General features: G+C 45.4%; 1 protein-coding gene across 1 annotated transcript in view; it reads right to left on the bottom strand.

Moving 5' to 3' along the window:
- GLS (glutaminase) overlaps window positions 1-14465 on the bottom strand; it is a 76995-nt gene that overhangs the window by 3410 nt on the left and 59120 nt on the right. The window contains exons 15-17 of the mRNA XM_083409209.1: window positions 5589-5650; window positions 2156-2232; window positions 1994-2057 (exon numbers count right to left, since the gene is read on the bottom strand). Of these exons, the coding sequence (XP_083265335.1) occupies window positions 1994-2057; window positions 2156-2232; window positions 5589-5650 (203 nt within the window). The remainder of the gene's footprint in view (window positions 1-1993; window positions 2058-2155; window positions 2233-5588; window positions 5651-14465) is intronic.

Here is a 14465-nt window from a genome sequence, read left to right as displayed (position 1 = left end):
CAACCTTCTGGAGCAGATTCTGGGGGAACCACACGAGGGAGGAAGTCCTGCCGCAACCTCGCCCAATAAACCTAATTGCTTTTTAATGTACAATGATGGTTACGGCAAGGAACGCAGCAGGGAGTACAGGGTTCAGGCATCAGTGGCGTAGCGTGGGTTGTCAGCACCCGGGGCAAGGCAAGTAATTTGCGCCCCCCCCCGCACTGTCCCTCCCCCAGATAGTCCCTCGCTCTCTCTCCACACCGCACCGCACGCCTGGCACCTTCCCCTCCACAGTGGGCGGCGACCCGGCGGCTCGGATCGGATTCGCACAGCCAGCACTGCAGTGAGAGAGAGTGAGCCAGGTAGGGGCAGAAAGCTGCGAGTGCGAGCGCACCCCCCCCCTGATGTTGCGCCCGGTGCGGCCGCCCCCCCCTGCACCCCCCACGCTACGCCACTGTCAGGCATGACTAACTACCATGGAATAAAACCCATGCAACGTGAATGGTTGTGCCATCATCACAGTTCCCAATCCGTAGGCAGGCTGCATGTTTCTCTCCTCCACAGGAACCCGTTGCAATCTGCAGAAGAAGCTCAAAGCATCTGAAGCAACCTTGAGGTCCTCAGGTTTGTTTTCTGTAAACGAGGGACTCCGCTAACAAGCCCATTTTATTCTACCGAAGAAAATTCCGCAGGGGGTTACGTCAAAAGCAATGAAACTGAAAGTTGATTATAAGCCATAAAAGCAAGGATGGCCTGAGTATGGATATATGTGGTCTCACAGTCTGACCTGTGCATAGAATCTTAAGAGCTGGAAGGGACCCAAGGGTCATCCAGTCTAACCCGCAAACAATGCAGGAATGGTTCGATGTGCCAAAGCTCATTGAATTAAATAGGCTTAAGGACATTGCACAAAACCAGGCTAGGAGTCTGTTAGTTTGTACAGGGAAGAATGTTGACAACATGTAAAAAAAATATTGGAGCACAATGTCTAGGCTCAGGTGGCCCGGAATGCCTTCCATCAGCTTTGGCTAGTGGTCCAGCTACACCCCTATCTGGACAGGGAGAGCCTAACTACTGTTGTCTATGCTCTGGTAACATCAAGGTTAGATTACTGCAATCTGTTATACGTAGGGCTGCCTCTGAAGATTCAGAAACTTCAGCTGGTGCAGAATTCAACGGCCAGGTTGTTCACCGGAACAAGACGGTTTGAGCATATTACACCAATCCTGGTCCGACTGCACTGGCTACCAGTTAGTTTCCGGGCCCAATTCAAAGCACTGGTTTTGACCCATAAAGCCTTAAACAGCTGAGGACCGCAATACCTCAAGGACCGCCTCTTTCCATGTTAACCTATGTGGACCCTGAAATCATCTTCTGAGGCCCTCCTTTGTGTGCCGCCTCCTCGAGAGGTCTAGAGGGTGGCAACTCAAGAACAGGGCCTTCTCTGCAGTGGCTCCCTGTCTATGGAATGCTCTCCCCAAAGAAGTTTGCCTGGCGCCTTCATTACACACCTTTAGGCACCAGGCAGAAAGGTTCCTTTTTAACCAGGCCTTTGAGTGATCTGTTTGACATTTTGTGCCCTTTTAAATGTGGCTCTTTTCAGGGGATATTATTGGGTTGTTGTTTTTATTCTGATTATATATGCTGTGATCTTTTCTGTGAACCACCCTGAGACCTTTGGGTATAGGGTGGTATAGAAACTCTAATAATAATAAATAATAATAATAATAATAATAATAATAATCTTCCCATTTCACTGCCTTGATTCCCTCCCAAGCACATGTAGACTAGGCATATTCTGTAACTAAGCCCAGAACCCTGCCTCCCGCCTTCCGTATTAGCAGAATCAGCAGCCGCCTGGCTTGCATATAGAGAATTCTCATTACGTTCCCCATAAAATATCCGCTTTTCAGCACACAAATTCCTCGGAGAACAGTGCCCACGAAGCCAGCACTGCCGTAATTTAATTGACTGCGAATACTCCCCTGTATGTTCAAGTGCAGATGCTCACCTGTCTTTGGGGAAAGGATTCACTTTGCAGGCTTCCAGCAAAAATTTAACTACCTCTACGTGACCTACAAAACACAAGGAGGAGGATAATTTTATGCACTCGTTATATTAAACGGCGCTAAAATGTTAACAAGAAATGCCGGAGATTATTCACTGCCACAACCTTCCGCAGCCGCTACGTGCAACGCTGTCCGGGAATCGTAGTCTCTCTGCTCCATATCCATGCCTGACAAAGCAAACCTGAAATAAATAAAATTATTATTAAAATTTGAGAGGAAAATGGGGGGAGGGGATAAAGAGCTCAGTCCCAAATAATGCAGAACCAAGCACCTGGTGTTTCCTAAGCCTTGGATATGAGGAAAGCTTAATTAGAAGTTCAAAATATATCGATTGGTATCTAAAGCTTTTCATATGCTGATGGAAGAAATTTGTCAGTGGAATGGGAGGAAGGCCATTTTGGGCAATTTTCCCTCTGCCCTCTTCCCAAATCTGTTCCACAAAGTGTTGGCGGCTCCTTCTGGAGGCAGATTCAGGCTGAAGGGGGACTCACTAAAAAATGCCTCTCTTCCTCATTTCACTGACTTGAGTCCTTTCATTAGGAAATCGAACACTGGTCCTGAAAGACCTACATTGGCTCCCAGTACATTTCTGAGCATAATTCAAAGTGCTGGTGCTGACCTTTAACGCCCTAAACCAGGCACCCCCAAACTTGGCCCTCCAGATGTTTTGGGACTACAATTCCCATCATCCCTGACCACTGGTCCTGTTAGCAAGGGACGATGGGAGTTGTAGTCCCAAAACATCTGGAAGGCCAAGTTTGGGGGTGCCTGCCCTAAACAGCCTTGGCCCAGTGTACCTAAAGGAACATCTCCATCCCTGTCATCCAGCCTGGACACTGAAGTCCAGCTCTGAGGGTCTTCTGCTGGTTCCCTCACTGCGAGAAGTGAAGCTACAGAGGGCCTTCTCAGTAGTGGTGCCCTCCCTGTGGAACGCCCTCCCATCAGATGTCAAGGAGAGAAACAGCTACGCAACCTTTAGAAGACATCTGAAGGCAGCCCTGTATAGGGAAAGTTTTTAATGTTTAATTACCGCAATTTTCCTTCTATAAGACGCACCAATGTATAAGACACCCACTATTTTGGGGGACTCCAATTTAAGAAAATGGGGGGAGATGGCCCCTGTGTATAAGACGCCCCCAAATTTTGGACATTATTTTTAGGGTGGGGAAACTAGTCTTATACACAGAAAAATACAGTATGTTTTGGTATATGCTGGAAGCTGCCCAGAGTGGCTTCAGCACCCCAGTCAGATGGGCTGGTTACAAACAACAACAACAACAACAACAACAACAACAACAACATAGCATTGGGCACCACCCACTGACCTGGTTTGCACTTAATGCTAAACCCACAGTTTATTAAACCATGATTTAAGCGTTGTATGAACCCAACTTAGCGGCTTAACTATGGATGATTAATTCCGGTTGAAGGTCATTCATTAACTAAGGCTTGTAGTTGCTTTATAAGCCTTTGCTAACATTAATCATAGCTTAGTGTTATGTGCAAACCTAGACCTCCTGCTCAACTCTAGTTAAATGTGGCTAGCAGCATTTGAGCAGGGCTGGCTCGAATAAAGAGTGGGGGAATTTGAACCTCTCTCAAGGCTCAGCTGCTGGTGTTTTTAACTATTCTTCAATATAATAAAGTTAGGTTTAAGTGTTCATCTGCCAGACACCTCAGCTTTAACTATGGTTAGTGTTTGCCATGCCTTAGCTAACCGGGCCATTAAATGGGGAATGTGTTTCAATCATCCAAATTGTAATGCGTTTGCTAGGAGGCTCTATGTGTGAAGAGTTTTCTTTCCTTTCCAGTCATTCTGAAAAGCCTTGGTTCCCCCCTTTGCATTCAAGCACTGTCCTGGCTTGTAAAACAAAATAACATCAGAGCAGCCATTGGTTCTGCATATACACTAGAAAAGCAGAAACGTTTCAAAACAAAGGCAAAAAAAATTAAAAACGAGCAGAGGGCATGTAATCTCGCTCCTGTAATATTTTCACCATGGCTCTGTAAGCTTTAATCACTTGCTCTGCAGATTTAATTGATGAAAGCTTTAATTGGTATGCTTTTTAAAACCCGCTATTGTACTAGCTTTATGCAACAGGTTCCTGGCATTCCCAACAGTATTCAGTTAAAATAATGGAGCACAAACAGGGTTGTGGGGAGTGTGCATCTCAACCGCAATATTATGTATTAAAAAATAATTTATATTGCCAGCGGTCACATGCACACAATGCACTTAAATCACATTTATACCATATATAAATGGCCTTTCTCCCCCTCCTCTTTTCTTGGGAGGCTCGAAGGGAAGTGTGAAACATGGGTAAGTGACATCTGGAAACGTTCCTCTCAATCTTATCCCCCGAAACCTTGAAACTATGTACACTGATAGTTCTCTAGCTTCAAAGGAACCGACTGGTGCTCAGAGCCAAAGTCATGGCTCACCGGAAATAATCCAGGGAACCTTAGATTACCTCTCACAAAGCGACAATTCCCAGCGCCCTTAAACTACCATTTGCAGGATTATTCCCTGGGGGGAAGACATGTGCTCTGGCTGTATGGTGCAGATGTGGCCACTCTGCAGCCAGAACTTAAAATTAATTAATTAATAATAATAATAATTTATTTATATCCCGCCCTCCCCAGCCGAAGCCGGGCTCAGGGTGGCTAACAACAATCAAATAATCCAACATTCCAAAAACATTTCATTATAAAAATTAATTAAAATCAAATTGATGGCAACCATTAAGCAAGATTCTGTGCAGATTGCCAGAGGAGGGGGTCAGGCTGCGCCCTGACCAAAGGCCTGGTGGAACAGCTCTGTCTTGCAGGCCCTGCGGAAAGATGTCAAGTCCCGCAGGGCCCTAGTCTCTTGTGACAGAGCGTTCCACCAGATGGGAGCCGCAGCCGAGAAAGCCCTGGTTCTAGTTGAGGCCAGCCTAACCTCTCTGAGGCCTGGGACCTTCAGGATGTTTTTGTTTGAAGACCGTAAGTTCCTCTGTGGGACATACCAAGAGAGGCGGTCCCGTAGGTATTATATTTTTATTTTATTTTATATTTACTTATATTTTTATATTATTTATTTTTTAAATTTCTATGCCGCTTTATATTTTTAATAAAGCGGTGTACAGCATATTAAAATCAATAAATCAATAAAACTCAATAATATATCACTGGTTCCCCACTGGAGACATGATTATTAAGGAACCATGTAGTAATTGAATCCTCTTTCCACCTTGAATAGAGTGTCTCTGGAATCTAAGACTATAATTATTGTTCAAATGGATCTTCCATCGCTCACAGTGTCTCTGAACATGGCCCGGCCAAGTTCAGTATATACATTATATAGGATTGCCATACGTCCACGATTCCAATGACGGAATTAGCGCCTGGGGGAATTTTTGGGGGAAATTTGCAAAATGTCCGGGTTTTAGAAACTTAAAAAAAAAAAAGCTCGGATTTTTAATTCTTGAAATATGGCTACCCTACATGGCATACACATTTCACATAATGCAGCACAAAGCAAAATATGGATTTTACCTTCGTAGTGCAGAAACATCACCAGTGTAGGCAGCAAACAGGAGATTTATCACAGATTTCACCTGTAATGGAGAAGGGAAAGGGGGAGGGATTTATAATGGGTTTTTTTTTCTATTTTCCTGGGAGATGCAGAAGGGAGGATAAAAACATGCTAACACCTGCAAACTTTCATGTCAGCCTTATCAACAGCAACTTTGCCTCTGTATAAATTTCTAGTTCTGGACAACTTCAAAGCAATTAAACCGGTGGAACACAGCCAAAGTTGTCACTTGGAAAGGTTAGCAGCTGATATCTGAGAAAGGCTGTATTTAATAGTGGGGCAGGGGAGCAAAAACAAAACAAAAAAGTCACATCTGGCAACCAATCCGCCCCTTTGGTTTCAGACAGGACATGGGTAGTCGAGTCTACAAAAGCCAGGACACAAATTTTCACAGCCCTCTAGCAGCTCATTTACCAGAAGTAATGTATTTTTAGCATTAACTCTGGAAGTATATGGGACGTGGGTGGCGCTGTGGGTTAAACCACAGAGCCTAGGACTTGCTGATCAGAAGGTTGGCGGTTCGAATCCCCGCGACGGGGTGAGCTCCCGTTGCTCAGTCCCTGCACCTGCCAACCTAGCAGTTCGAAAGCGCATCAAAGTGCAAGTAGATAAATAGGTACCACTCCGGCGGGAAGGTAAACAGCATTTCCGTGCGCTTCTCTGGTTCGCCAGAAGCGGCTTAGTCACGCTGGCCACATGACCCGGAAGCTGTACGCCGGCTCCCTCAGCCAATAAAGCGAGATGAGCGCCGCAACCCCAGAGTCGGCTACGACTGGACCTAATGGTCAGGGGTCCCTTTACCTTTACCTTTTACTGGAAGTATATACTCAATTCTGACCACAATGTATATTGTGCTCTAGGAGGCTTAGTTTGGTCTAAATTTGTGTCCCAGGCTTTTTTGACTCATCTACCCATATACTATCTGAAACCCAAGGGGTACACTGGTTGCCAAATATATTGCCAGAAATATAATGGCATTATAACCCTAACCCTACCCCACTACAACATCAGGTAACCAAAATACTATTTAAAAAGAATATATATTCACGTTTGTAGCAAATTTATATTTTATGTACATTTTATTATTTAAAGAGACCCAAGAGAGTGGGTGAAAGAAGATAATTAAACATAGGACAGGCAGAAACTATTGGGAGACAGCTTTATACAACAAGTGCTGAGCACACTTTTCAAGCTCTTACTATTTCACATGTTGGACTTAGGCACAGGTTATTTATCCAGTTAATTCAATTTATACCCCTACCCTTCCTCCCAAAGGGACCCAGGGCATCAAACATGGCAGCAACCATATTGTTTCCAGTAAGGCGTGACCCATGCAAAGGCTTCTGGGAAACTGCAGCACAGTGCAACACATAGCCAGCTCCAGCACTATTTGTAGAAGAAATTACAGTGGTACCTCGGGTTACAGACACTTCAGGTTACAGACTCCACTAACCCAGAAATAGTACCTTGGGTTAAGAACTTTGCTTCAGGATGAGAACAGAAATCGTGCGGTGGCAGTGGGAGGCCCCATTAGCTAAAGTGGTACCTCAGGTTAAGAACAGTTTCAGGTTAAGAACGGACCTCTGGAACGAATTAAGTTCTTAACCAGAGGAACCACAGTACAGTGTGTTCCACTTAAACAGGGATCTCCCAGAACAAATAGTACCTACTCGATCCCTACTTGGGTTCACTACTAGGAACATGCTAGTGGGAAGTGGGCCCCTCCCAGTGACACCACATATACAGGAAAGGGAGTCCACACACACACACACACACGGCTTTCAGGCAGTTTGGAACCCTGATCCCTCAAGCATTCCAGAACCCTGATACCTCAATGTTCCAGAACCCTGACCTCTCAGCATTCCAGAACCCTGATACCTCAATGTTCCAGAACCCTGACCCCTCAGCATTCCAGAACCCTGATACCTCAATGTTCCAGAACCTTGACACCTCAAGCATTCCAGAACCTTGATCCCTCAGCGTTCCAGAACCCTGACCCCTCAGCGTTCCAGAACCCTGACCCCTCAGCGTTCCAGAACCCTGATACCTCAATGTTCCAGAACCCTGACCCCCTCAGTGTTCCAGAACACATGGAAACCTGTATGCAAGGTGGCTCCCTCCCTTCTGACTTTTGTACATGAAGATGCCAGGGGAGAGGAGCTGTCCCCACCCTCTCGTTTTCTGTTCCTGCTTCCTCTTTAACCGTGAGCAGAACGGCACTTCCCAAGTGGAAGGAAGCAGGATTGGGCCGCAGCTCGTCCCAGACTTTGTCACCTCGTGCAACCCCTGCGCAGGCCTGCCTGCTCACCTCTCAGCCTACCTGCTCGCCTCTATTTGTTGAATTGCCAGTGCGTTATCTTGGCAAAAATAGATTATCGCCAGCAACTCTCCCCAACAAACAGAACTCAAAGCCACGAACGCGAGTCAAGGATACGGCGGCAATGATACACTACCCTGGCCTATTTGCAAGACTGACTCAAAATGTGGCAGCTTCCGTCCTTGCGTGGGTAAGGAATAGAGAGTCCTTGACGCTGTTTTGCTTAGATACAGAAGTGGAGGAACTGGCAAGAGTAACACGAGAACCACAAGAACGATGAATTCGCAAAAGGTCAAATGTCCCTGCCTGGCTAATAAATTATTAAATTGACTCAAATAACTCTTGCCCAAATAATCCATTTCCCCCCAAGCTTTGGTGATAGTAAGGAAGCAGTTTGGTGGGAGAGCATGTGCCCTGCTTGCAGAAGGGCTTATGTTAAGTCACCGGCATCCCTAGGTAGGGTTGAGGCAGTCCAATCTGAAAACCTGCATGCCCATCAGTATAGAAAATATTGAACTTGGTGGACTGATGATCAGTGTCTGCAATAAGGCAGCTTCCAACTTTTAAGGGTGAGTTTATACCAAGCCAGGATGATTTCCTAAATCCATTCAACAGTTCACTGACAGCACTCATGTTTAAGATGTGTTTTTTTTAAGAGCTGAGACCAGGAAAGCCAAATGGAAGGATGCAAAATAAAAGAAGCAGAAACCAATAATATCACATAAACCAGCTTTGCAACTAGTTACCATTTTCTTGGTTTAAACATGGTAAGATTTTTCAGCCTGCAATCCCTTATGTGTAACTCCTGGCTTTGGGCTCATAGTTTTCAAAAGAAAAGACAACACGGGGGCAAGTGTGATTTTCCCTCAAACATTTCCCACTCGAATGGAACCTTAATAGTAACTTATGGTTTTCTTGATACGGTGCTGGTTTTGACACCAGCGTGTCAAGTTTGTTTTTGTTCTATTTAACCCAGAAGCACATCCATTGCATTAGTAAGGCAAGACTACATCTATGTGCTTCGATTTATATATACAGTGGTACCTCAGGTTACATACGCTTCAGGTTACAGACTCCACTAACCCAGAAATAGTGCTTCAGGTTAAGAACTTTACCTCAGGATGAGAACAGAAATTGTGCTCTGGTGGTGCAGCAGCAGCAGGAGGAGGCCCCATTAGCTAAAGTGGTACCTCAGGTTAAGAACAGTTTCAGGTTAAGAACGGACCTCCAGAACGAATTAAGTTCTTAACCCGAGGTACCACTGTATGTATTTCAAAGCACATAAGCAATATTCCACCAGCAATATTCTATTAGTCATGAAGATAAAGGTTTGAGAACTGCTGTCCTAGAACGGGAATTTGTGATTAAGAATTTGTGATTAAGGACTGATTCGTCCAACAAGCTGTTTCAGACTCCCTAAATGAATCGCTCCTAACGTGGCAGTCTAGTTTTCGCTTAAAACGCACATTTTCCTTCTCAGCTCAAAAGGGGGGCAATTCCCTCCTCACCTAGCCTCTGGATTGCTATGCATGCAAAAACAAATTCCTCAAATGAATCAATTTTGCTCAGAGCTTGATTAAATTCCCTGAGATTTTTCTGCCCGAGGTCACTGTGGTTTGATCTACAGATGTCGGAATGGTCTGCTTTCCAGGCAACTCCTTCCCTGCTATCTGAAAATCATCCCACTCCTTTAGATCCATGATTAAATATAGATATTAGAGGCTTTTAAACTTTCCACACAATTACTCTGCGGAATAAAGGAAAGTAGAACGGAACTGTTACATTTGTTGAGAAATTCTTCCTTACATCCCAACGACAAAAAGCAGGAGAGCGGCATTAATCAAAGATAACACTAAGGCAAAAGATCTCTTGCTAAATTCAAGGTATTAATATTTACAAAGGTGTTAACCAAATGCCAATCATCTTGGTAAAGGTAAAGGTACCCCTGACCATTAGGTCCAGTCGTGACCAACTCTGGGGTTGCGGCACTCATCTCGCTTTATTGGCCGAGGGAACTGGCGTACAGCTTCCGGGTCATGTGGCCAGGATGACTAAGCCGCTTCTGGTGAACCAGAGCAGTGCACGGAAACGCCGTTTACCTTCCCGCTGGAGTGGTACCTATTTATCTACTTGCACTTTGATGTGCTTTTGAACTGCTAGGTTGGCAGGAGCTGGGACCGAGCAATGGGAGCTCACCTCATCGCAGGGATTTGAACCGCCAACCTTCTGATCGGCAAGCCCTAGGCTCTGTGGTTTAACCCACATCCCTAATTATTTTGGTAATACTATACAAAACCAGGTCTCCCCCCCCCCCAGCCAGAACTGAGTTCCGGCACCTTTGAGGTGGGCGCCACTGCCATTCTAAGAGAACGAGGGAGGTGTTCATGGTGAGTTCCGGCACCTCTCTTTCTAGAAAAAATATCACTGTGCTGAACCTATTTTATTCATCCCAACAACTGCAAAACTGCTCCGTAAAATTGACCAAATTCATCTCACTTTCTGAAACCGCACAAACGGTGCACACACACAACACACCCTCCCTGGCTCACTGACTTAAGCAGAACACACACGAGAGCATGGCATTGAGAAAACAATCCTGGTGTCAGCACTGCTCAATGGCTTTCCTGGCCTGTTTCCAACAGACTTTTAGGATCTGCAGAGCACTGTAACGGACTTAAATTCTGCATGTTGCTGTTCAAGGAAAAGGCATTAGCAGCATTAGCAGCAGCCAAGTGGCGGCGTCTTTACCCTTGGCCCAGCTCCAAAGACGTTCAAGATAGTAAGTAATCTTTGATTTCAGCTGTGTCACAATCAAAGCAGCATTCTGACCAGTTCACAGGCAGCCTGAGGATCTTGCGCCCAAGTGAGCTGTATTAAGAGGGCAAGCACCCAGGAGCAAAATGAGGCAACAGCTGTTGTCCTTGCAGGGCCTCGGCACCTATTGTTAACAGGATGTGCCCCCGTTAATCCGGCTCAAAGTGGGATTAGCGCCGATGTGCAAAAAATAGATTCTGTACTGTCTGAGGTGAGTGTGTTTCTGGTGAACCAGAATCAGCAGCTAACTGGAAGAGCTCTGCATTTGTGATTGCAGGTTTTCTCTCTCCTCCTATCAAATAAAAAGGAAAAAGGCAACAACGAAACAAGAATATCTGTGGAATGCCTGTGTAGGAAAGAATCTGAAAAAATAGCCTCAGTTGACATCATGCCAGGTACAGGTTACAAATGGTATCTGGAAACTCAAACAAAGGGCAACACTTAATTTCGCTGAACCATGTTAATCAAGAAGAAGAAGAGGAGTTTGGATTTGATATCCCGCCTTTCACTCCCTTTAAGGAGTCTCAAAGCGGCTAACAATCTCCTTTCCCTTCCTCCCCCACAACAAACACTCTGTGAGGTGAGTGGGGCTGAGAGACTTCAAAGAAGTGTGACTGGCCCAAGGTCACCCAGCAGCTGCATGTGGAGGAGCGGAGACGCGAACCCGGTTCCCCAGATTACGAGACTACCGCTCTTAACCACTACACCACACTGGCTCTCACCAATCAGTGCCACCACACAACCCTTGCCCTATTCAAAACCAAACCAAGCGCCAGGAAAGTGAAAACTGATCAAGTCCCATCCCCAGACTTCAAAGCTAAAATGAAACTGCAGTGCTGAACATGGCAGTGAAAAACTCAAAGCTACGTTACGAGATGCCCTCTGACAGCATCGAGTCTTGCAGTATACCTGAAGGGTCTCCACCCCATCGTTCAGCCTGGATACTGAGGTCCAGCTCTAAGGGCTTTCTGGCGGTTCCCTCACCACGAGAAGTGAAGCTACAAGGAACCAGGCAGAGGGCCTTCTCAGTAGTGGCGCCCGCCCTGTGGAACGCCCTCCCATCAAGTGTCAAGGAAATAAACAACTATCTGACTTTTAGAAGACATCTGAAGGCCGCCCTGTTTAGGGAAGTTTTTAACACTTGACGTTTTATTATGTTTCTATATTATTCTGGAAACCCCACAGACTGGCTGGGAAAACCTAGCCAGACAGGCGGGGTATAAATAATAAAAATAATTATTACAGGGAACCAGGCAGAGGGCCTTCTCAGTAGTGGTGCCCGCCCTGTGGAACGCCCTCCCACCAGTCAAGGAAATAAACAACTATCTGACTTTTAGAAGACATCTGAAGGCGGCCCTATTTAGGGAATTTTTTTATGCTTGATGTTTCATCATGTTTTTAATATTCTGTTGGGAGCCGCCCAGAGTGGCTGGGGAGGCCCAGCCAGATGGGCGGGGTATAAGTAATAAATTATTATCATCAGCATCATCATTATTAGTGCAACTGTGAAAAACCTCCACAAAAAACCCTGCATGCAGAAATCTAGTATCTGCAAGAAGCCTCAGGGTCATCTCAAAACTGAAACTGGTGTGAGGACAAAGCAAAGAGGACGCCTTCACCCTGGTATGGCTCCCCTTTCTTACATACACAGCCCAACTAGACAACAAGAAAAAACACAACAACTCAGATTTGGCTAATTTGACCCAACAGCACCCCCCCCTTTTACACACAAACAAAACTCACTGCAGTCAACTTTAGGCAACCAATCAAAGAAAACATGCATGGAAAGAGAACCTACTTTCCCTGTGACACTGACACACAAACTGCACACATAACACTATGTAAAAATATATCCCCCCCCAACTACTCTTCTCCCCCAAACTCATATTGCCTATAACATTAGGGTCTCACATCGAATGAAACTGACTTGTAGGAAGGACTCTGTGAACTGAAAGCAGAGACGCTGTACACTTGTTACCCAAGGAAATCTTAATAAAAACTTTTTTTAAAAAAATGTTGATATGGCGGAAGATAATGCAATGGCACAGAATTAATAAAGACAGACTACAATATATGCTGCTTTTGACTCTGCCGGCAACAGTATTGAATCATAGAATCATAGAATCATAGAGTTGGAAGAGACCACAAGGGCCATCGAGTCCAACCCCCTGCCAAGCAGGAAACACCATCAGAGCACTCCTGACATATGGTTGTCAAGCCTCTGCTTAAAGACCTCCAAAGAAGGAGACTCCACCACACTCCTTGGCAGCAAATTCCACTGTCGAACAGCTCTTACTGTCAGGAAGTTCTTCCTAATGTTTAGGTGGAATCTTCTTTCTTGTAGTTTGGATCCATTGCTCCGTGTCCGCTTCTCTGGAGCAGCAGAAAACAACCTTTCTCCCTCCTCTATATGACATCCTTTTATATATTTGAACAGTATTGATTTTCATACTGTACAATTTTGCCAGAAATAATTGTGCTCTCTCTCTCTCTCTCTGTAAAGCACTCAGTCTGGCTATTCTGGTACAGCACCCAGAAAGATGGCCTAAACTTTCCTACCCTACCAAAACTATGAATCTCCCCAGTTTTGGGATGCCACATTATTTTTAATCATGTCACTGCAAGCAAGCAAAGAGGAATATCATCAATACCTCAGGAATTGGACAACTCGGGAGATGGTGTTGGACTTTCGGAGGAAGAGAGGAGAACCAGCCCCGTTGTACATTGGGGAGGGCTGTGTGGAGAGAGTCTCTTCCTTTAAATTCCTAGGAGTTTATCTCGGTGAAGATCTTACTTGGAAAATAAATACAACCCAGGTGGTTAAGAAAGCCCAACAGAGACTCCATCTCCTCAGAGTATTGTGATGTCAATCAACATCTGATGATCTCCTTCTATCAATCAACAATAGAAAGTGTCCTTTCATACTGCATCACGGTATGGTACGCTGGTTTGACATCATCTGATAGGAAATACCTACAGAGGGTGGTGAATACAGCACAAGATATTATGGGCTGTCCCGTGAATCCGCTGGATGAAATAGCGGAAGAACGTTGCCTCAGGAGAGTGAGGAAAATTCTCAGGGATGATTCACACCCTGGCCGGCACTTTCTTGATCTCCTGCCCTCAGGCAGAAGATATAGAAGCATGATTAGTCGCACCAACAGGGTAAAGAACAGCTTCTATCCATGGGCTGTTAGGCTGCTGAATGAAAAGATAACAACAGGGCAACTGACTTTCGGGTTTGGTGGGTGTGCATCAGTAAACGAGGGGAATTAAGACTAAGAGCTGAGTGGGAGGTGCTCATGTAAACTCACTGTATACAAGTTGTACAAGTGACAATAAAGTATTTCAATTTCAATTCTCAGGAGAGACAGAGCTCCTGGTTTGCCCCCTAGGTGGTGCACAGTCACAATATTGTAGTGTCTGTAGGTTGTTCGATATTTCCCCCTCAACCCTCTGCCTCCCTGCAAACGCACTGGCATTAACTTCACAATGCTGTTAGGGTAGCTGCCGGCAGCAGCATTAACTCGCAAAGCTGCTTCCAGGGATTTCATTTTGGAACCACAGATGCAGAATTAACTTGAAATGATGCCCACCTAAGCATTTATATTTGCGCGGATACCTCCCCCCGCACCCCCCACAAAGTCCCAGCTTGCTCTCGGCCGTTTCAAAAGTCGAGCTGAAAATACAAGTGTAAGGAACCCAG

Source organism: Podarcis tiliguerta, assembly GCF_965153285.1.
Source record: "Podarcis tiliguerta genome assembly, chromosome: 1".
Classification (NCBI taxonomy): Eukaryota; Metazoa; Chordata; class Lepidosauria; order Squamata; family Lacertidae; genus Podarcis; species Podarcis tiliguerta.
The sequence above is the reverse complement of the archived record's forward strand: the minus strand, read 5'-3'. Positions and strand labels throughout refer to the sequence as shown.